The sequence below is a fragment of the Nomascus leucogenys genome, chromosome 12 (genome assembly GCF_006542625.1).
Source record: "Nomascus leucogenys isolate Asia chromosome 12, Asia_NLE_v1, whole genome shotgun sequence".
NCBI lineage: Eukaryota > Metazoa > Chordata > Mammalia > Primates > Hylobatidae > Nomascus > Nomascus leucogenys.
In genome coordinates this window covers 32,128,241-32,151,729 of record NC_044392.1, presented here as the reverse complement: position 1 = coordinate 32,151,729, position 23,489 = coordinate 32,128,241, and the positions used below count along the sequence as shown (strand labels likewise).

Here is a 23,489-nt window from a genome sequence, read left to right as displayed (position 1 = left end):
AGTCACATGAAAACTTCCTGACCCACACAAATAATGTCTAACCTATACATTGAGGTGCAGAGCATCAACTAATTGTGTTATGCTATGCCATCTATTTTGTATTATTGATCTTTGTTTTATCTTCTTGCTTTTTCATTTCTGTACACAACTATAATACTATTCAATGTTTAATATACATATGTATGTATATATTTAATATTTCTTCATATATGCAGTAAACTTATTCCCCTTGGATCTATAGCAACTATTATTTCTCATGAACTCTCTTCTGTTGGGATTTCATCAAATCTATGAATATTTTTAAAATGTTTTTGGGGCCAGGTGCAGTGGCTCATGCCTGTAATCCCAGCACTTTGGGAGGCTGAGGTGGGTGAATCATGAGGTCAGGAGTTCAAGACCAGCCTGGCCAACATAGTGAAACCCTGTCTTTACTAAAAGTACATTTAAAAAAATTAGACAGGTGTGGTGGCGGATGCCTGTAATCCCAGCTACTCGGGAGGTCGAGGCAGGAGAATTGCTTGAACCCGGGAGGCAGAGGTTGCAGTGAGCGGAGATCACACCACTGCACTCCACTCTGGATGACAGTGCGAGACTCCATCTCAAAAAATATATATATATGTGTTTTTGGGCATCTAAGTTCTAGTGACGCTCATCTTGTCTGACTTCCTCATGTTGCACATTAAAATACTGAAGTTTGGAGCATCTAAATAACACATTCAGAATGATAGTAGCGAGCCTGACTTTGAAACAAGAAAGAGCTCTTTCCACTGTACCTTTTTTTTTTTTTTTTACCTTCATTAACCTCCAGGCTTCTAAATCCCATGCTGCATTGCTGTTGTGGATGATGGAGCGTGCGACATGACCAAACCTAGCTGCTACATCAGTTCCCCTCCAAAGCCAGTCCAACATTACTATCAACATAAAAACAGTGCATTTGCTATGCATTTGCAGTTTTGTCACTATCCCAGCCAGACTGCTACCTAAAACCTTTCCTGTAAATAAATCCCAAATTGCCACAGACCACAATTTGGTCTGTAACAATTCGCTGCGGAGTTATGTGTGTGTTCGTGTGTCATGCCCCAGTGATGGATGATGTAGGGTGCATGGGACAGTGTGGGGTTGTGTGTGTGCATGTGTTCATGCACTTTTGACTACAGCCTGACCAGACACCAGGGAGAACTCAACTCAAACCAGTTAATGTGTCCCAGAGAGTGGAGTTGTCTCATAAGCCTAGAACTTTTCATCTGGGAGCTTCTGAATCTTGACTTTGGTAAGTAGGCATATTTTGTGTTCTTATAAGCTGCTGATCTCTGCAGGACCTATGATTAAACACTGAGAGTATCATACCGTTATGATTTATGGCTGTTTATTTGCCATAAATGTAGAGTGATCGATAATCCCTTGGTGCGAACCTAACCCCACTGCTTTCTCTGAATTGTGTTATGTCACAAGCTGTTCTTACTACCACATTTCAAAACGCACCATTCCAAATGCTGAAGCGGAAATCTTCAAACCAGGATAAGGCTGACTTCCCAAGGGGTTCACAAGCAAAGAGAGTGTTAATTAAATGTATATTCAGATTCTCAACTTTCACATATATACTTTCTTAAAAACAATCTGCCTAAAATAAACCTTTTTCACGCTTTATAAGAGAAAAATTATACCTCTTACTAATTTCTTATTTATTCTAGAGCTTTGCCCTTGGATATAAATACATTCGTATGCCAGAGATGATTCAAAATATTGGTATAGGTATTAAGAATTTGAATATTTTAAATGATATTGCAGCAAATCCTTTTTCAAGTCCAGTGATTTCCATTTATTTCGTTTCATCAGCTTTGAGGGAGCACCTGATTAAGTTGTCAACTTTGACTAAATTTTGATAGTAAATCACTATATAATTTGGGGCATATAACTTGGAAGGACTTCAAGGAATTGAGACATTGCTATAATAAAACTTCTAATTCCATTTACTTATTCATATGAATGAAGTTTCTCAATGTTTAAATCCTTGAAAATGAAGTATGGGAATAATATTGATGCCAAACGTGTCTAATTTTGTTGATAAGTAATATTCATTCATGGATATATGAACAAATGGGGGAAAGCTCCTCCTGTCTTGGAGATGAATCTTCAATAGCAATTTAAATATAAAGGTTTAAGTTACTTGTCAAAACTTGTAGTATATTTACTTTAGTTTATTTAATTGTGTACTGAAAGTAGTTGTCATGCTAACTCAACAGAAACGAAAAACATTTTAACACATAGAGACTTATGGTTGTAGAAAATTGAAATTTTATATTATATTTTTATTTTGCAAAGAAGTGTAATAATCAAGAAAACACTTTAAGCTTAAAATGTGTTATCTTAGGCTAAATTCTGTAGAAGTGGGATAGAAATAAGTATTCAAGGACAGAAAAATGAATAATATATAATTTCTTATTATTAAGAGCCTGCTTGTGGTCTTTTAAGTGATGGGGATTGCAGATCATGCCAGTACTTTATTCCATTGGATAAACTTTAAGAAATTATGTAACAATTTTATTTTTAAAGTCTAATTTTTGTAATACATTGGAAAATCCAATCTTCTTTTGCTTTTAAAATTTGGGATAAAAAATTGTAGCTTTCCACTTAGAAAGGTGTAAGAGGTAACATAGTGTCCCAGGATATTTTTGGAGGTGTAGGAGCAAAAATATTGCTGCTGAAGAGCACAGCTCTGCAGCCTTCATGAGGGGGACCCAAGTGCTTGCCTTTGAACCTGGGCTCTGCCTCTCCTCAGACAGATTCTAGGAGGAGTGCAATGATTTTAAATTTAGCGGTACTCTTCCTGTGGAAGTGGTTTTCTCCCTGAACAGAGTATTTCTAGGGATTTCCCTGGCTTTTGGGCCAGCTCACAAGAGTGTGTGGGGCGAAGGAGTTGGTGAGGCTCCCAGGCTCCCATCACAGTGGTCAACTCTACTCACTGTTTCCTGTTTTGACTTGTTTGTTTAAACTTTTAAATAAGATTTGGTTTAAACAAAATTTCCAAAAAGAGATGTTTGCCTTTTTAACCTGTTTGTTTGTTTAAACATTTTTTTAAGCAAAATTTCGTCAGTAAATTCTCTACCACACAAGACAAAACAGAAAGTGAGAGAGAGTGAGAGAACTTGTTTTAAACATTTTAAGGTTTTAGAGGACTGGTACAGTGCTTTTGATGAAGGCACAACATCTAAGAAAGGAAAATGCAAGTCAGTGTGCATCCCCTGATTTAATCTGACATACTTTTCTGTTTCTATGCATCAGCAAATACCAAGATTCACCTCTTACAGGTTATTTCAGAGCTGTGGGAGACCATAAAGGTCACTTCCAAGCCAACTTAGCATTTATCTGCTGTTCTGCAGTAGGTCTTTCAGACCTTGAACGCCTAAGATGGGACAGCCACCACTCCCCACCACTGAGACTCAATGAGTGTAAATGATGTGCCCAAGCTTGCTCAACTGAATGTGCATAGGGTTAACACAGTAATTCTTATTCCTCCAGGGCTTATGAATTTTGAAAATCGGATGAAAACCATGGTCAGACTTCTTCAAAACAAATGCATACTTGCAGTAGTTTAGAGAATCTCAGATGGTTCATGACCTACTAAGTCTGTCCAGGTTTAATGGGGCCCAAGTTCAAGACTCTGTGTTAACTGTAAGGCAACTGATAAGGATTTTGTGTGGAGGTATGGAGGATGGATGATGTTTAAAAATCTTCTCTGAGTAACAATTTTCCTCTGAAATCTGCTTGGGGTGGGCAGGCCTCCTCACACGTGCTCCTACTCTGCATTATAGTCTTCAGGATGCTGCTCTGTCCTGTGTTACTAAGCAAGTTAAATACTAAAACAAGAGGAAATTCCTCTCTAGAAGCATCCACATGCTCTGCTAGTCTTTAATGTTCTCTGGAAGCCTGGTTCAACTGGAAGTTGCTGGAAAGGAGTCGGAGACTGGGTCATTATAATAACATCCTGTGCCTGTGTAAGCCTTCATTAAGCACCATGATTATCTTTAATTTTACTTTAATAAACAACTAGGCCAGTGCAGTGGCTCATGCCTCTAATCCTAGCACTTTGGGAGGCCGAGGTGGGCAGATCACTTGAGGTCAGAAGTTCGAGAACAGCCTGGCAAAGTGGTAAAACCTCGTCTCTACTAAAAATACAAAAATTAGCCAGGCATAGTGGCGCATGTCTGTAGTCCCAGCTACTTGGGAGGCTGAGGCAGGAGAATCGCTTGAAGGCAGAGGTGGCAGTGAGCCAAGACACTCCAGCCTTGGCAACAGAGTGAGACTCTTTCTCAAAAAAACAAAACAAACAAACAAACAAACAAACAAACTAATAATGATTGCAGGGTGAAGAGAAAAGCAGAGAGAAAGTGGAAGAAGCAAATGCCTTGAACTAACTTTTCACAGAAGGAGGGTACCAGAGGCTAGTAGGTGTCCCATGGCTTGCCACGTTCCAGGTGGCTTACAAAGTTGGCAAAAATAGTGCCACAGAAAGGAGATCCTGTTCTCTTTGTCTACATTGTAGACCACAGCTTTTAGAAAGGTGGAATCAAACAATGTCCCTCCCTTGACCCTTTGTCCTCCTGCCCACATCTGCCTGATTTATCTCCTTCCTCTTATAACTAAACTTTCTTAACTTCCTTGCCTCCCCCTTACTCTCCCCCACTGCCCCACTATCCTACCAGAGTGTCCCTGCAAACTTCATTGCTGCACATCCTCATTACCAAACCAGATGAAGACTTTCCACCCTTATCTTCCTTGACCTTTCTGTAGCAGTAAATACCACTACTTCCTTTTGCCTAAAATGCTTCCCTTAGCTCTTCTGTTGTTCTTCTGCTCTGACGTTTGAGAAAGTTTTCTGAGTCTTCTTCTGAATCTACCTCAATCCTCTGCCTTCCCTTGCAGAGGTAAGGGTTTCTCTAGGTTCCCACCTCCATGGCCCTATCCTCTTCTCATTCTTCTGCTTTACTGGGAAGTAAAGATGACCTCCTTATGGTCATCTGTTTCCAATGTCCTCTAATCAGCATCTCCGTTTCTGAATATTCTCTTGAGCAGGAGGTCCACAATTTAAATGCACAACAAACATGTGAGCATACAGCTGAGGAAGCTACTGACAGAGGCTTCTCAAGGGCAAGGACTATTACTTACTTACTCAGGTCTGAATCCCCAGCCATGGTAGGGCACATACTCAATACTTAATAAACATTTTATGGATAAATATATGAATGAATAATGGCAGAGGAATGACTGAAAGTAAGATAAAAATATGCTAAATAGGAAAATGTTGGAAAAATACATAATAATTATAACTGAATGCATCACTTTTACAGTAGTGATAATAGCTAAGTGAACAAATAAAATGGTGAAAACAGACATAATTCCAGTCCTCATAGAATGCACATTCTATTGGTACAGAAGACAATGAAACAAATACTAATAACTACACAACAGTACTAAACAAGTAAACATGAAAAATATTAACAGAATATAGCCATAAGTGCTAGGTAGGAAATGAAACTTATGTGATAGAATGACTGTGTCACTATGTTAGTCAGGAACATCAGGGAAGACCTCTTTAATGAGATAATGTTTAAGTGGAGAGAAGAATGACCACAAGAAACCAGCCAATGAGAAGCAGGAAGAAGAGCATTAAAGGAAGAAGAAAAAGCTATTTCAAAGGCCTTAAGGTGGAAGCAAACCGCAGTGTGTTCAAAGAACATGAAGACATTAGTGTGGCCAGAACAGAATGAGCAATGGAGAGAAAAATATGAGATGGGGGCAGTGAGAGATCACATCGGGCTTTGGGATCCAAAACAAGGGGATGAGATTTTATTCTAAGTGCAATGATAAGCCAAGGGAGGCTGGGCATGGTGGCTCACACCTGTAATCCCAACACTTTGTGAGGCCAAGGCAGGCAGATCACTTGAAGTCAGAAGTTCAAGACCAGCCTTGCCAACATGGCGAAACCCATCTCCCCTAAAAAATACAAAAATTAGCTGGGCATGGTGGCGCATGCCTGTAATCCCAGCTACTGAGAAGGCTGAGACAGGAGAATCGCTTGAACCCAGGAGACAGATGTTGCAGTGAGCCGAGACGGCACTACTGCACTCCAGCCTGTTGAAGATTGGGGGATCCTAGAGGGTAACTGAAAAGGCAGTTTGAGACCAGATCTTGTGGGTCACAAATACCAGTTGGCAGAAGGGATCTAATTGCAGGGTTCTGAACAGAGAAGTATCATGAACACACGCACTTAATGGTGGTATGACTTTTTTGTGGGGCTGGGGGACAGAGTCTTGCTCTGTTGCCCAGGCGAAGTGCAGTGGCATGATCTGGGTTCACTGAAACCTCCATCTCCCGGGCTCAAGTGATCTTCCCATCTCAGCCTCCTGAGTAACTGGGACTACAGGCATGCACCACCACACCCGGCTAATTTTTTGTAGAGATAAGTTCTCACTATATTGCCCAGGCTGGACTGAAGCTCCTGGGCTCAAGCAATACTCTTAAGTTGGCCTCCAAAAATGCTGAGATTATAGGGGTGAGAGTGGTACGATACTTTTTTTTTTTTTTAATGACTTAGAATCAGGGAGATTGCACTGCAAAAGAAGAGGATATTGCAATAGTCCCAGTGAGAGTTAAAGAGGGACTGGTTTGGTCTGGCATCAATGGGAATGCAAATGGGGGAGGTGAATATGAGAGTTGTTGAGGATGCAGAACTATACAACTTGTTGGTAGCAAAGCCCAGACGTTACAAGCTATTACAGCTAATACATTAGTTCCCTTATGTTTCTGGACGGTGGTGGTGGTAGTGGTGTGGCACAGACATTAGTAGCCCAGCTTAGGGGTGGAAAAAGAAATACAGTGAGAAAAGAGGTTGTCTCTAAGCCAAAGAGCAAATTATGAATATAGACAGGAAGGGACCCAGGACATCAACACTTAGAATCCAAGTATATATTTAATTTAGACTACTAATTGCCATTATTTTGAGTAAAATATTAGCATTAAAAATAAAGTACAATACTTAAAATTTTTTAAAAAGTCTGTTGGATCAGAGATGAGTTATATCTCTACAAATAGTAAGGATTTGCTCTGTATTTGACTTCATAAAGTTTCTGATTTACTTTTTAATCAAAGAGATTAGACACCTTGAAGACAATATAATCAATGTCATTTATAAAACCACTGTGTGCCTACTCTCTAGGTTTAGGTCCAGGGTTTTTTCTAAGCACAGCTTTTTATGTAGTAAGTCATTTTGATTTTTGAGGATTTGATTAATAAGCTTCTACTTAAAGATCTCTGAAGATGCACATTCTAAGAGCTGGTGGCCAGCCCAGGAGAGTCTGAACTATTTTAGCTGCATTTTGAAAAACAGGTAATGAAAAGAAGAGTAAGGACTGGAAGCCACATAAGGTGGTTAAAAGGTATAAATGGACGAAAATCCAGACCTGCTCCTTAGCCCACTAAAACTTTTGTTTTGTTTTGTTTTTGAGACGAGTCTTGCTCTGTCACCCAGGCTGGAGTTCAGTGGTGTGACCTCGGCTCACTGCTACCTCCACCTCCTGGGTTCAAGAAATTGTCCTGCCTCAGCCTCCCAAGTAGCTGGGATTACAGGCACATGCCAACATGCTCAGCCAGTTTTTGTATGTTTAGTAAATATGGTGTTTCACCATGTTGGCCAGGCTGCTCTTGAACTCCCGACTTCAAGTGATCCATGAGCCTTGGCCTCCCAAAGTGCTGGGATTACAGGCATGAGCCACTGAGCCCGGCCATAACCTGCTAAAACTTTGACAAACATCAATGCAATTTGACTATAAGTTCCCAATCAAGAGCTACTCCTCTGAGATCTATCTGATTGAAAATACCCCACCAGAAAAACTTTATCCTCATTTTCTCAGGTCCTAAAAGTTAATTAAAGCCACTCTCTGACCTTGAAGCAAAATTTACACAGGCAGTTTGAGGTTTCTGAATCTTTGGGGCCAAATGTGCCCAGAGGAAAAGGAAGAGGTCTTGTCTTTGAAATACTAAAAACCATTCCAGGGCTGGGGCCTTAGCACTTCATTGTAGAGCTCGAGCCTAATTTCAGGGTACCAAGAGAGGGGCTTCTGAACATAAAGCCCAGGAGGCAATCGAGAAGGGTTCTTACCCTGGGATCCACATGGAGGTCTGGGAACCTCCTGTGGTTGTCTCTAAAGGTTGGTGTTTATGTGGATGCTTTCGTTTCATCTGGGAAAGACAAGTTGTAACTTTCATCAAAATCTCAAAGAACTCTATGATCCAATAAGTTCATACCTTTGAAATAGAGGAGAGTAGAAGGAAGAGAGGAAGAACTGCTCATTTAAGTTAACGAATTCAGAAGTATGACATGCAAAAAGATAGGACGAAAGTAATTCATATCCTTATGTCATTGTGGTTCAAACTTAGGACAGGCTCAAACTCCTTCCTCTTCTCTTTATCATACTCTTATTCCTGTTTTCCCCAACACAGAAACCCACATTATAAGTACTTGAAAACTGTGCTATAGTAAAGTAAAGAAGTAGGATGAATCAGGTGTATGCGGTACGTTTTTGTGGAGTCCCACAGAAAGGTGCTCAAAAACAGAGACCTGCCTGGTTCCTCCATAGCCACAGACTGCAGGATTTCGGACCCTGGGACTATGTGGGATACTCTTGGAAAATTTGGGGAAAATTGGAAGTAGCCTAACCATGTGCATTTTATCTAGGTGCATATAACATTGCTGAGTTCAAAATGCCTAGCTATCCTTGGATTTTCCCTGAATTAGAAGTAGCCTAACCACGTGCATCTTATCCACGAGCATATAACATTGCTGAGTTCAAAATGCCTAGCTATCCTTGGATCTTCCCTGAATCCTAAACCCCACTATTCCTAAGAATTTTCTTTTTATTGTAACAATAATGGCTAGCATTTACTAATCACTTACTATGTGTCAGGCTCAGATGTGGATGCTTTTCAGCAAAATCTTATTTAATCCTCATGATGAAACTATAGAGTATTATTACTATATCCATTTTATAGAAGAAGAAACTGAGTCATTAACAAGATTGAGTCTTAGGGCAGAAAAGGAAACTATGTGGATATTCCACATCAGTCCCAGAAGATTCATAGGCTCACAGAAAGAAATGAGAGGGATGGGGATGAGAAACTGTTCAATTGCAAGCTTGTCCCAGGGCACCTACCCAGTCTTCCATTTATTCCATCATTTATCCCAGAGAGAAGTACAATCTTGGGAAATGGGGTGACAGGTTTACCACGATCTATTCTCAGAGAGCCCCTATAAATTCTAGTTGGAGGAACAGCAGCTGCAGAGCCAGAGGACAGAACCCAGATCCCAGCATCATGTAGCCTAACAGTGCAGCTCAGATAAAACACGGCCTCTGTAACCCACAATGGCTTTATTTGTAAAATAGAAATAGCAACCTCAACTCACAAGGATGTTGGGAGGGTCAAAGTGGACAGCAACTTTAAAAGTACTCACAAAATCTAATAGGCAATTCAACATAAAACTCCTTGGCTATAGCTGTTCCTCACTTTCTGAACCTTTACCTGCCTGACTTAGCCCCAAACGACTCCAACTCACTTCAACCACTTCCCATGCAGAAAAAAATAAACTCACCATCTCCTCTGCAACTCTGCTGGTTTTCTGCCTTCTGCCCAACCCAGACTTCTTATAGTCTCACTGCCTCCCCTCAGTGTCAGGCTGTTTAGAAAAACAACTTCCTATTCACATTCCAGAAACTCACCACAGCCCTTCCCATGAAGTTAGAATGTTGATAATGCGAGAGTAATGTTGGCAGCTTAGAAATAGTGGTTGCCAAGAGGCAAGGGGTCACCCCCTTCCATGGAAGATGGTCTGGAGACAGGGGCAAGGTGAATCACTCCTGGATATCCCAGGCTGAGCAATGTGGGAACAGTACACACACAAAGGTTTCCTTGGATTATGATATAAGCTCCAATTTAAAGTCGTACATTTGGAAAACATGCTTTGAATTAATCACAATGTGATTTTCCAGTGCCCATTTTCCAGTTATTGTGACATGTCAGTGAATGTTTACTATTCCAGCAGCCTTCTGAGGAAAAGAAGCAGAAATAGTAGCATAAAAAAATTAGAGAGAAATGGAAAAAGCCACTAACAGTTTTCTGGCACTTGGGAAAGTTTATTGGTAAGTTTCAAAATTACGTATTAAATAGACGTAGGTCATGTGAAAGGAATTCTGCTTCTTATATCAGAAATAAAAAGGTATACCAATAGATACCTTTTTATTTTCCTCTTCCCATGGGATGTGTAGGACCAAAAAGCTGTTGGCATAGTGGTTAAGACTTCAGCTGTGCTGTTAAACTGCCTGAGACCCATCCTGGCTCCACCTCTGGCTATCTACTGGGCAAACTACTTAAGCTCTCTATGCCTCTGTTTCCTCAACTGTAAAATAGAATAACAGAACTGCCTTACCGGGTTGTTGTAGGATGAAAAGAGTTAATATGTAGAGAGTGATTGAAATGACACTTGGCCCACAATTGACGCTCAACAAATGTTAGCGATTATTATTACTTTTCAGATTGATCTCAGACAGCAAAATCAAGTATCAAGTATTTAGTTTCAAGTCAGAAAGCCATAACTCCTATTTATACTCTTGGAATTCTATTGTGCAGTAGTAGGTATTATTCTTCATTCACTTCCTGATGGTTACAGCTTGTAAATAGGCATCTCATGGATAAATTTAAAATGGAATGAAGTTGAAACATTGGAAGAAAGTCTAAAGGTAAAGATGAATTAGGGCATATGAGGCTGCATTTGCACGTTGGAATTTGGGACCAAGAAGAAAAAATTAATTATATAGTAGAAGCAGAAAAGATAGTGAAGGACATGCTGTTGAAGGAATGACTGTAGGGGAATAAGGGAAACTTAGAGAGAGGAAAAAATGAGGAACTTCTTGGCAGCATGATGCAGTTCAGAGTCCAGACCCTAGAGTCAGACTGCCTGGCTCCACCACCTACCAGCTGTGTTGGGCGTTACTAATCTCCCTATGACTCAGTTTCCTCAGTGATGTGGTTTGGCTGTGTCCCCACCCAAATCTCATCTGGAATTGTAGCTCCCATAATTCCCACAGGTTGTGGGAGGGACCTGGTAGATCATTGAATCATGGGGGTGGTTTCCCCCATACTGTTTTTGTGGTAATGAATAAGTCTCACGAGATCTGATGGTTTTATAAGGGGAAACCCCTTTTGTTTGGTTCTCATTTCTCTCTCTTCCCTGCTGCCATGTAAGACATGTCTTTTGCTTTCTACCATGATTGTGAGGACTCCCCTGCCACGTAGAACTGTGAGTCCATTAAAACTTTTTAAAAAAAAATAAATTATCCAGTCTCGGGTATGTCTTTATCAGCATCATGAGAACAGACTAACACACTCAGCAATGTGAATAATAAGGATAATAATCACCAAACACATAGACATGTAAGGACCATTAAATGAATTTAATGTGTTTGGAACAATACCTCTCGTGCTGTAAGTGTAAGTTTAAGTGTTGGCTATTATTCTATAAGACTTGCCTCCATGTCTTTCTGTTCTTACTTTCACTCACCAGCCCCTCTTTTTGGCATTGCCTCATGTTAGAAAAAATATATATAGTCTCAGATGGGGATGAGGAAGGGTGGTATGTAGACTAGTAGGTTCTTTTTTTGAGACAGGGTCTCACTCTGTGGACCAGGCTGGAGTGCAGTGGCATGATTACTGCTTGCTGCAGCCTTCACCTCCTGGGCTCAAGCAAGTCTCCCACCTCAGCCTCCTGAGTAGCTGGGACTACAGATGTGTGCCATCACTACCGGCTAATTAAAAAAAAAAAAATCTATAGAGATAGGGTCTCCCTATATTTCCCAGGCTGGTCTTGAATTCCTGGGTTCAAGTGATCCTTTCACCTCAGCCTCCCAAAATGTTGGGATTACAGGCCTCAGCCACCATGCCCAGCCTGGTAGGTTCTTATTGATAATAAGTTTGATATTAATAAGTTCAATTGATAATATGTTTTTAAGTTTGATATTGTTATATTTTAGTGAATATAAGGAAAGCATAAAAAGATCCCTATGCAGGTGACATTAGCAAGATGGTGGAGTAGGAGATGTCAGCCTTATGCCCCAACAAAAAAACAAACATAGACAGTTATACACAAACCAAAACAGCCCTCACAAGGGTGGGGAGTTGGGGCGTGGGGCTCAAAAGCCTGTTAAAGAATTTGGAACAACACAATGGAGAAAATAAAGAATATCCATGTAGAAGAATCACTGGTGAAACTGGCATATATGAGACACCAGGAGATAGCTAGAAATAAAAGAAAGTTGTAGGCTATCTGTGTCAGTCATGTGGTAAGAGCCACTGAGGCCCCCAGTGTCCTGCTTCACCGAGGACACTGGCATCTTTTCTCCAAAAGCCACTCCCATAGCAGGATGCTAGAAAGGGAAACACAGTTGCACTACCCCTCACACCCCCTCACCAAGAAGCAGCTATTGTTGTACTGACCCAGGACTGGGGCCAGGGTTGCCACCTCTCACAACTCTATGTGTGTTCCTAATCCCCAAAAGTTGTGGCTGCTCTACAGGTATTCACACTCTGGACTGTGGCTCTGTGGCTCCAGTGCACCTACTCATGTCTCAGACACTGGAGTCACTGCTGTTGTGAACTAGATCTCACCCTGGGACCCTGAGCCAAGTTCTCTCTGTGAAAGCCTTTGCTGCAGACACCAGTTCAGCCACTGTAGAAAGCTAACCCATATTCTCAACTCCAGAGCTGCTGTAGTAATGTGCACACCTGTGCTCCAGACCCTGTCTCTGAGGCTGTACTACACACACCCACACTGCCAACACCAGAGCCACCACTATAGTGAGCTAGTGAACACCCTGGGTCCCAGAGTCAAGGTTTCTCTGTGCCTGTCCATGCTCTAGTCACCAGCTCAGCCACCAAGGAGAGCTAGCCCACACCCTGGATCCTGGAGCCACTGTAGCTCTGCGTATGCATGCAGTAAAGTCCCTGGCTCCTTAGCTGCTTTATAAGTACCTGCATTTTACACACCATTATCAATGTGATAGTAAGTGTGCCTGTGCCTTGGGCACTGGTGCCATTGCTACAATTGAATCTGGTGCTGTGGTCCCTCCATGCATGCCCATGCTTCAGGCCTTGGCTCTTGGCCACTCCATGGGCACTGTTCATCAAACACCAGTGTCACCACCATCATGAGCAGGCCTGCAAGTTAGACCTAGTTCCAAGAGGGATGTCCTCAGTCACGACTTCCCAGGTGGGGAAAAAAAGAGATATGGAGGAAAACCTCAACAGCCTCATTGCCACTGTAGATACTCACAGTGTTGGCCTCTAAGGATCCCTGTAGTATTCACTAACACCAACCTCCGCTGACAGATCTGCATGAAACCACACAGCTTTGCCCCCACTGAAGTCAGAACTTTTGCATCCCACCCAACCAGCATCCTCACATTATCCCACATAAGAAGGTATTTATCCACCAGAGTCAGCCCATACAGCCTGAAATTGGGGCAGATCCACCAGATGCTCAGACAGCAGTGTAAGGCAGCAAGAAACATGAAAACCCAAATTAAAATATCACCACCTAAGAAACACAATAATTTCCCGGTAGCTGACCCAAAAGAAATGGAGTACTACAAATGGCCTGACAATGGATTCAAGATAATTGTTTTTAAAGAAGCTCAGTTACTTTGAAGCGAACATAGAGAAACAATTTGGTGAAATCAGAGAAACAATAAATGGACAACATAAGAAATGTAACAGAAAGATTGAAATCATAAAAAAAATCGGAGCTGAAAAATATAATGAATGAAGTGAGAAATGCAGTAGAAATCACCAATAGCAGACTTGATCAAGCAGAAGAAAGAATCTGTGAACTGAAGACAGGTTTTTGAAAATATACAGTGAGAGGAGAAAAAAGAATGAAAAGAAACGATGAAAGCCTACAGGATTTATGGGACAGCATCAAGAGAGCTAACACTCAGCCAGGCTCAGTGGCTCACACCTATAAACCCAGCGCTTTGGGAGGCCAAGGTGGGTGGATCACCTGAGGTCAGGAGTTGAGACCAACCTGACCAACATGGTGAAACCCCGTCTCTACTAAAAATACAAAAAAATTAGCCAGGGATTGTGGCACATGCCTGTAATCCCAGCTACTGGGGAGACTGAGGCAGCAGAATCTCTTGAACCTAGAAGGCAAAGGTTGCAGTGAGCTGAGATCATGCCACTGCACTCCAGCCTGGGTGACAGAGTGAGACTGCATCTCAAAAAATAAAAATTAAAATTAAATTAAAAATTAAAAAAAGAGAGCTAACATTCACATTCAGTAGTTTAAGAAGGAGAAAATAGAGGAAAAGGGGGTCAGACAGCATATTTAAAGATTGCTAGCTGAAAATTTCCCAAATCTGAAATAAAATATTAATAGTCAGGTACAGGAAGCTTGAAAATCTCCAGTCAGGTTCAATCCAAAAAAGACCACACCAAGACATAATAATCAAACTATCAAAAATCAAAGACAAAGGCAGGATCCTAAAATCAGCAAGAGAAAAGAAGCATATCATAGACAAGAATTGCAATAAGGCTATCACAAGATTTCTCAGCAGAATCCTTCTAGGCCCAGAGAGAGTGAGATGATATATTCAAAGTGTTGAAAGAGAAAAAAACTGCCAACCAAGAGTCCCATCCTTCAGAAATAAATGAGATAAAGACTTTCCCAAACAAATAAAAGCTGAGGTAGTTCATCAACATGAGACCTGCCTGACAAGAAATGTTAAAGGGAATTCTTCAAGCTGAAAGAAAGGGATGTTAATTAGTAACATGAAAATCTATGAAAGTATAAAAGTCACAGGTAAAAATAAAAGTATAGTCAAATTCAGAATTTTCCAATATTATAATTGTGCTGTATAAATCACTTATATCTTTAGAATGAAGGTTAAAAGGCAAAACTATTAAAAATAATTATAACCACAATAAGTTAACAGATACACAACATAAAAGAGTAAATTATAACATAAAAAAAATAAAATCTGAAAAATATTAAAAACCTATAAAATGTGGAGGGAGAGTAAAAGTGTGGAGTTTTTTTTCCTTCAAGTTAAATTTTATCAGCTTAAAATAGCCTGTTATAACTATTATATGTTTTATCTAAGTCTCACAGTAACTACAAAGCAACAACATCACATTAAAAGGATTATTCACCATGATCATGTGTAATTTACCCCTGGGGTGCAAGGATGGTTCAACATAAGAAAATCTATAAATGTGATACACACATTAGCAGAATGAAGGACAAAAGCCATATGATCATCTCAATATATGCAGAAAAAGCATTTGACAAATTTTACCGTAATTTTATGATAACAATTGGTATAGAAGAAATAGAGCCCTCGGACAATAGGAAGGAATATTACCCTCAGGCGTGGAAAGAATGTAACCTCAACAAAATAAAGGCCATATACCTAAGCCCACAGCTAACATTATAGTCAATAGTGAAAAGTTGAAAGCTTTTCCTGTAAGATAAGGAGCAAGGCAAGGATACTCACTTTTGCCACTTCTATGCAGCATAGTACTGGAAATCCAAGCCAGAGTAATTGGGCAAGAGAAAGAAATAAAAGACATCCAAATCACAAGAAGTTGTCTGTAATTTCAGACAACATGATCTTATATATAGAAAACCCTAAAACATGATCTTATATGTAGAAAACCCTAAAGACTTCATTAAAAAAACTTTTAGAACTAATAAATGAATTTAGTATAGTTACAGGATACAAAATCAACATGCAAAAATCAGCAGTGTTTCTATACACGAACAACAAACTATCTGAAAAAGAAATTAAGAAAACAATCTCATTATACCAGCTACAAAAAAACACACTTAGGAATAAATTTAACCAAAAAGGTAAAATGTCTATATACTGAAAACCATAAAACAAATTGAAGAAGACAAAGGAATTGAAAGATATCCCATATTTATGAATTTGAAAAATTAATATGGTTAAAATGTCTGTACTACCCAAAGCAGTCTGCAGATTCAATGTAATTCCTATCAAAATTTCAATGGCATTTTTCAGAGAAATAAAAAATAACAATCTTGAAATTCATATAGAACCACAAAAAAATCCTGAATAGCCAAAGCAATCTTAAGCTAAAAGAACAAAGCTAGAAGCAGCACACTGCCTGATTTCAAAATATACTACAAAGCTATAGTAATTCAAACAGCATACTGGCATAAAAATAGATACTTAGACCAATGAAACAGTAGAAAGCCAAGGAATAGATTCATGCATTTACAGTCAATTGATTTTTGATAAATATGCCAAGAACATTCCATGGTGAAAGGAGGGTCTCTTTAATAAATGATATTGGGAAAACTGGATATCTATATAAAGAAGCTTGAAATTGGATTCTTGTCTCACATACATAAATCAAAGGAAAATGGATTAAAGACTTAAATATAACTCCTGAAACTATAAAACGATTAGAAGAAAACATACATAAAAAGCTCCATGACATTAGTCTTGGCAATGACTTTGCATATGACCACAAAAGCACAGGCAACAAAAGCAAAAATAAACAAATGGGATAACTTCAAGCTAAAAAGCTTTTTCCAAAGCAAAGGAAACAATTGACAGAGTGAAGAGACAACCTATGGAGCTGAAGAAAATATTTACAAACCATGTATCTGATAGAAGATTAATATGCAAAATATGTAAGAAACTCAATTGCAAAATGCACACACACACACACACACACACACACAACTCAATTTAAAAATGGGCAAAGAACCTGAATAGACATTTCTCCAAATAAGACATATAAATGGCCAACAAGTATATTTAAAATATTTGACTAATCATCAGGGAAATGCAAATTACAACCACAATGAGATATTACCTCATACCTGTCAGAGTGACTATTATAAAAAAGATGAAAGGCTGGGTGCAGTGGCTCACGCCTGTAATCCCAGCACTTTGGGAGGTCAAGGCTGGCAGATCACGAGGTCAGGAGATCAAGACCATCCTGGCTAACACAGTGAAACCCCGTCTCTATTAAAAATACAGAAAAATTAGTCGTGCATGGCGGAGGGCACCTGTAGTCCCAGCTACTCAGGAGGCTAAGGCAGGAGAATGGCATGAACCTAGGAGGCGGAGCTTGCAGCTTGCAGTGAGTCAAAATTGTGCCACTGTACTCCAGCCTGTGCGACAGAGCGAGACTCTGTCTCAAAAAAAAAAAAAAAAAAAAAAGATGAAAGATAACAAGTGTTGGTAAGGATGCAAAGAAAAGGGACCACTGCACACTGTTGGTGGGAATGCGAATTGGTAGAGCCATTATGGAAAATGGTATGGAGTTTCCTCCATATGACACAATCCCACCACTGGGTATGTAGCCAAAAAAAATGAAATCAGTATGTCAAAGAAATGCTAAACTCCCATGTTTTTTGCAGCATTATTCACAATAGCCAAAATATGAAATGAACCTAGGTGTCTGTCAATGGACAAATGGCTTTCAAAAAAAAGTGGTATATATACACAATGAAATACTACTCAGTCTTTAAAAAGAAGGAAATCCTTGGCTCAGCACGGTGGCTCATGCCTGTAATCCCAGCACTTTGGGAGGCCGAGGCAGGTGGATCATCTGAGCTCAGGAGTTTGAGACCAGCCTGACCAACATAGAGAAACCCTGTCTCTACTAAAAATACAAAATTAGTCAGGCATGGTGGCACATGCCTGTAATCCCAGCTACTCAGGAAGGCTGAGGCAGGAGAATCACTTGAACTCGGGAGGTGCAGGTTGCGGTGAGCCAAGATCGCGCCATTGTACTCCAGCCTGTGCAACAAGAGTGAAACTCTGTCTCAAAAAAAAAAAAAAGAAGAAGGAAGGAAATCCTGTCATTTGCAACAACATGGATGAACCTGGAGAACATTGTGTTAAATAAAATAAACCAGGCATAGAAAGACAAATATGTGATCTCACTTATATTTGGAATCTAGAAACACTGAACTCATAGAAGCAGAAAGTAGAAAGGTAGTTACCAAGGACTGGAGGTGAGGTGTGGGAATTCGGAAGATGTTGGTCAAAGGATACAGAATCTCAGTTAGGAAGAGTAAGTTCAAGAGATCTATTGTACCACATGGTCACTACAGTTTATAACAATGTATTATATACAGATGATTCCTGACATAAAATGTTTCAACTTAGGATTTTTGACTATATGATGGTGCAAGAGCCATATTTATTCAGTATAGATTTATGATGGGGTTATGCTTGGATAAACCCATTGTAAATTGGAAATATCATAAGTTGAAAATGCACTTTCAACTTTCAATATTTTCAGCTTATGATGGGTTTATCAGGATGTAACACCATTGTAACTTGAGGGGCATCTGTACTTGAAAATTGCAAAAAGAGTAGATTGTAAATGTTCTCATCACACAAAAAAATAATAATGTGAGGTCACTGATATGTTAATTAGCTTAATTTAGCCATTTCACAAAAGTATAGATATATCAAAACATTATGTTCTACACCATAAATATATATAATTTTTATTTATCAATTACAGTTAAATTCATACATACATACATATACACATACCCACCAAAAATAAAGAAAAAAGAAAATGAAAAAGAAGAATCTCTAGGAATAGGAATGAGAACAAAAAACTATTTGAATTTGTTTAAAAGCTATTCAGGCTCAATACCATTTTCTCATATGGATATAATCTGTGTAGAAAATTTGGGTTGTCACTAAAAATGGGATATAATTCCAATGTAATTTAATTAGTAGTGTTATATATCTGGTTTGTATTTTTGTTATCTCTTCAGATTATACCATACATTCCCAGAGGGCAGGGATCCTTTCCTATATTAATCTTCCATTTCCTGAAGTATCTAGCAGTGGGCAGGGAGACACTCAGCAAATACTTGTTGATTCATTGGTTAGATTGAGGACCCCAAGCGGACACAATTAAAGTGCTCCCTCCCATGTTCCTCTCTGAATTCTATTTATCTCATTACACTGGTGCATTCAAATACGCAAGAAATAGCTAAGTCCCTTTGAGACTCCTGAGAGTGTGCTAGCATAGGGATTCAGTCATGAGTATATCTCATGAAGCCCATGGTTTTGTTGGGGGTGGGAGAGCAGATATTAAATAAAAATCACACAAATAAATTCAGGAAGAAAACAATGTGGTAAAATCAAAGGGCATAATAGGAATTGGAAAACTCCTTTAAGAGAACAGACACTTCTTAAAAGAAGACATTTATGCAGCCAACAGACACATGAAAAAAAATGCTCGTCATCACTGGCCATCAGAGAAATGCAAATCAAAACCACAACAAGATACCATCTCACACCAGTTAGAATGGCGATCATTAAAAAGTCAGGAAACAACAGGTGCTGGAGACGATGTGGAGAAATAGGAACACTTTTACACTGTTGGTGGGACTGTAAACTAGTTCAACCATTGTGGAAGACAGTGTGGCGATTCCTCAGGGATCTAGAACTAGAAATACCATTTGACCCAGCCATCCCATTACTGGGTATATATCCAAAGGATTATAAATCATGCTGCTATAAAGACACATGCACATGTATGTTTATTGCAGCACTACTCACAATAGCAAAGACTTGGAACCAACCCAAATGTCCAACAATGACAGGCTGGATTAAGAAAATGTGGCACATATACACCATGGAATACTATGCAGCCATAAAAAATGATGAGTTCATGTCCTTTGTAGGGACATGGATGAAGCTGGAAACCATCATTCTCAGCAAACTATCGCAAGGACAAAAAAAGAAACACTGCATGTTCTCACTCATAGGTGGGAATTGAACAATGAGAACACTTGGACACAGGAAGGGGAACATCACACACCGGGGCCTGTTGTGGGGTGGGGGAGTGGGGAGGGATAGCATGAGGAGATATACCTAATGTAAATGACGAGTTAATGGGTGCAACACACCAACATGGCACATGTATACATATGTAACAAACCTGCATTGTGCACATGTACCCTAGAACTTAAAGTATAATAAAATATATATATGTATATAAAGAGAATGACTTTGGAGCTGAGGTCCAGGTTGGGAGAACTTTCTAGACCAGTCAAGGTTTGGAGCAAGCAGCCTGGGAGCCTAGAGACAGCCGTGGTGGCCTTGGGGCAGGAACAGAGGCTAGAGAGGTAGGGAGGGCCTTGACTATGCCAGGTCTATGTTAAAATTGAGTTTTCACATGTGTCATCTGTCACTGGATCAAATTGGAGACAGTTATTTCTTCAGGAAAATTTCACCTGCAAAGCTGTTTCCTCCACTCAGAAGACTAGGGAACTTTGTAAATAATAGGCTATAGGAAGACAAGTTACAATTAAAAAAAAAAAGAATTTACAGCTTTTTTTCTTTAATGTTAATATATGTTCATTGTGAAAAAATACATTGAAAGTTCAGAAAAGCACAAAGAAAGGGAAAAATTGCTCATAATACTGTCACCAATGAATCTGAATCACATTATACATTGTTTTAAAATATGCTTTTTAATATTCAGTGATATATCATAAACCTTTTTGATGTTTTAAAATATATTTCTGTTCTAGTTACAACTAAAAAACTTCCAAATATATAAGTAGATATAAGTATAACTATACACATGGAGATATAGATATACATATAGATAGAGATACAACATAATGATGAGGAATGAAGATAAATTCAACCTCCCCACAGCTTAATGTCCTTAACAAAACTTCCCAGGGAGATGGAACACTTCTGGCCCATTTGCCTGAAGTGTCTGTCCCTTTCCTAATGTTCTCTCCCCTTGTCATGGAAAAAGATGCCAATTCTCCCCATACAACTTTAGAAAGGTATCTTATACAAGTTTCATGAACTCGTGACTCTGCTTGCTAAAATGCCATTTGAATTGGCCTGTGGTATTATGCTCCAGCATTTCTTTTCTTTATCTTTGCTCTCCAGTTTTTGAAAGGGAAGGAAAGGCAAGGAAATAAGTCAACTTAACAAAAGTCCCAAATAGTAAACATGAACTTTGAAAAAACTGTCTTCCTATATAACCTTAAAAAGAAATAGGATTCTCAGGAAACACTATACATTTCCATATTTATACCCACTTAGCCCCACTTCATGGTTCATTTTTTCATTCTATATATTTTTGTGAGGGCCTACTCTGTGCTATTATCTAAGCTATGCTCTGATCGCACAAAGATGAATAAGACAAAGTCCCTGTCCTGAAGGAGCTCGAACACCCGTGGAGAAGTGACCATATAAACAGATAATTATAGACAATGTCAAGGAGTCAATAAACACAGTCCTGTAAGAGACCCACAAGAGGCCATCTGACAGTCTGATAGTGGGGGTGGAGAGATGGTCAGAAAGGGTGTGGAGGAGAAACCCTTGAGCTGAGTGAAATAAGTTGGATTCTTTGGTGCAAACTCAATGGTTAGACTTGCACACAAGGAAAATGCTCTAAAATCAACAGACAAATTAGGAAGTGATTTTTCTCCTTAAAAAAAGTTCTATCCTTCCCAAAGCATACTGTGTCTGCACCCTCTGATCACCAAAAGGCTGTGATAACCACAGAAGGGTTATCACCCATGCTAGAATACTAGAAACATAGTCACGTGGGTGATCTATTTATAAATGAACACCGTGATAGATTATTTAAAAGTCACTGAGGAAAGGAAGCAGAGATATTGTTATATTTATGAGCTGACATTATTCTTGGGCCAGACCCTGGCTACGCATTTAAAAAGCTATATCTCATTTAATACTCACCACAACATAATGAGGTAGGTTCAATCTGCACAACTGGTCTGTCTACTTAGTATTTTCATGTCCATTTTATTTAAAAGCAAATTGAAGATTAGAGGGTTAACTGTTTTGCTCAAGATGGCACAGATGATAAGTGAAAGAAATGGGATTCAAATATAAGTGCACCCCAAATAATACTTTATTAAAATATGGGATTTTTCATTAAACTCATTTAAAAGTGCTCATTTTTGTTACGAGAAGAGGCCCTTCAGACCCCCTTCCCTTAGTTTTCTGGTGAGCTCTATGCTAGAAATCTCTGGTAATTAAAGATGAATTAAAAGTAAGACTATCTCAAGCTACTTCTTGTATCTGTGTCAGGACACAGAAATCACATCTCAGGGCAAGATCTTCTGTTATTAAGTCTGCTTGAGTCAAAATCACCTTGTTTACACAGGGAAGCTTTGGTCAGTTTTCTGGGCAATCTTTTTTTGTTTTTTTGTTTTTTTGTTTGTTTGTTTTTGAGACAAAGTCTCACTCTGTCACCCAGCCTGGTGTGCAATGGCTCAATCTCAGCTCACGGCAACCTTCGCCTCCTGGGTTCAAGCAATTCTTGTGCCTCAGCCTCCCGAGTAGCTGGGACTACAGGTGGGGAAAGTATTTTTGATCTGGAAATGTGGGACAAACATGAACATGCTTCAATTCATAAGAAAAAAAGCCTAGGTTGAATAGGACGTAGAACTGGCTAATTCCTGAGTCCCCACCCAATCATTGAATTAAAAATTATGTGGAACCTTCCTGATTAACTTGTCCTACTGTTTTCCATGAGCAAAGGTAATAAAAGATTAAATAGCTAATAATATTCATTTTGTTTAATGCATTCAGGGGAATGTTACCTCCAATGATGATTATACCAGGTCTCTGCAATCATTCGTACTTTAGAGATACATCTCTGAAATTACAAATAGATATCAAATTTATAAAAACACACATTAAAATTTTTCATTGAAACATTTATTAAAAATTAAAAATGCAAATTAAGCATTTAGAGGCACATCCCATGGTTCATGAAAGTGTTTCTCCAGTTTAATTTTCTGCTTAAAAATCAACTCATAATGGATAAAAGACCTAAACATAAGACCCAAAACCATAGCTCCTAGAAGAAAACCCAGGAGGAAAGCTCATTAAAGTTGGTCTTGGCAATGATTTTTTGGATGTGACCCCAAAAGTTGAGGCACAAAAGCAAAAATGAATAAATGGAATAATATCCAACTAAAAAGTTTCTGGACAGCAAAGGAAGAAATCAACAAAATGGAAAAATAGCTTATAGATTGGGAGAAAATATTTGAAAACCATATATCTGATAAGGAGTTAATATTCAAAATACAACTCAATAGCAGAAAAGGAAATAACCTAATTTAAAAATGGGCAAAGGACTGAATAGAGATTTCTCCAAAGAAGACATAAAAATGGGGCCAAGGGCAATGGCTCATACCTATAATCCCAACACTTTGGGAGGCCAAGGTGGGCGGATCACTTAAGGCCAGGAGTTGGAGAATAACCCGGCCAACATGGCAAAACCTTGTATTTACTGAAAATACAAAAATTAGCCAGGTGTGGTGGTGCACTCCTGTAGTCCCACCTACTGGGGAGGCTGAGGCATGAAAATCACTT

At 39.2% G+C, this 23,489-nt stretch overlaps 1 protein-coding gene across 2 annotated transcripts in view; it reads right to left on the bottom strand.

Moving 5' to 3' along the window:
- Positions 1-9,694, bottom strand: part of SELP (selectin P) — a 40,351-nt gene extending 30,657 nt beyond the window's left edge. Inside the window, exon 1 of one of the 2 annotated variants that reach the window (XM_012511433.2) lies at positions 9,647-9,694. In XM_012511433.2, coding sequence (XP_012366887.1) covers positions 9,647-9,649 — 3 coding nt within the window. In that variant the 5' untranslated portion in view covers positions 9,650-9,694. The remainder of the gene's footprint in view (positions 1-9,646) is intronic. The other variant, XM_003258845.2, reaches the window with a different exon arrangement.
- Between the last annotated feature and the right edge of the window lie 13,795 nt (positions 9,695-23,489).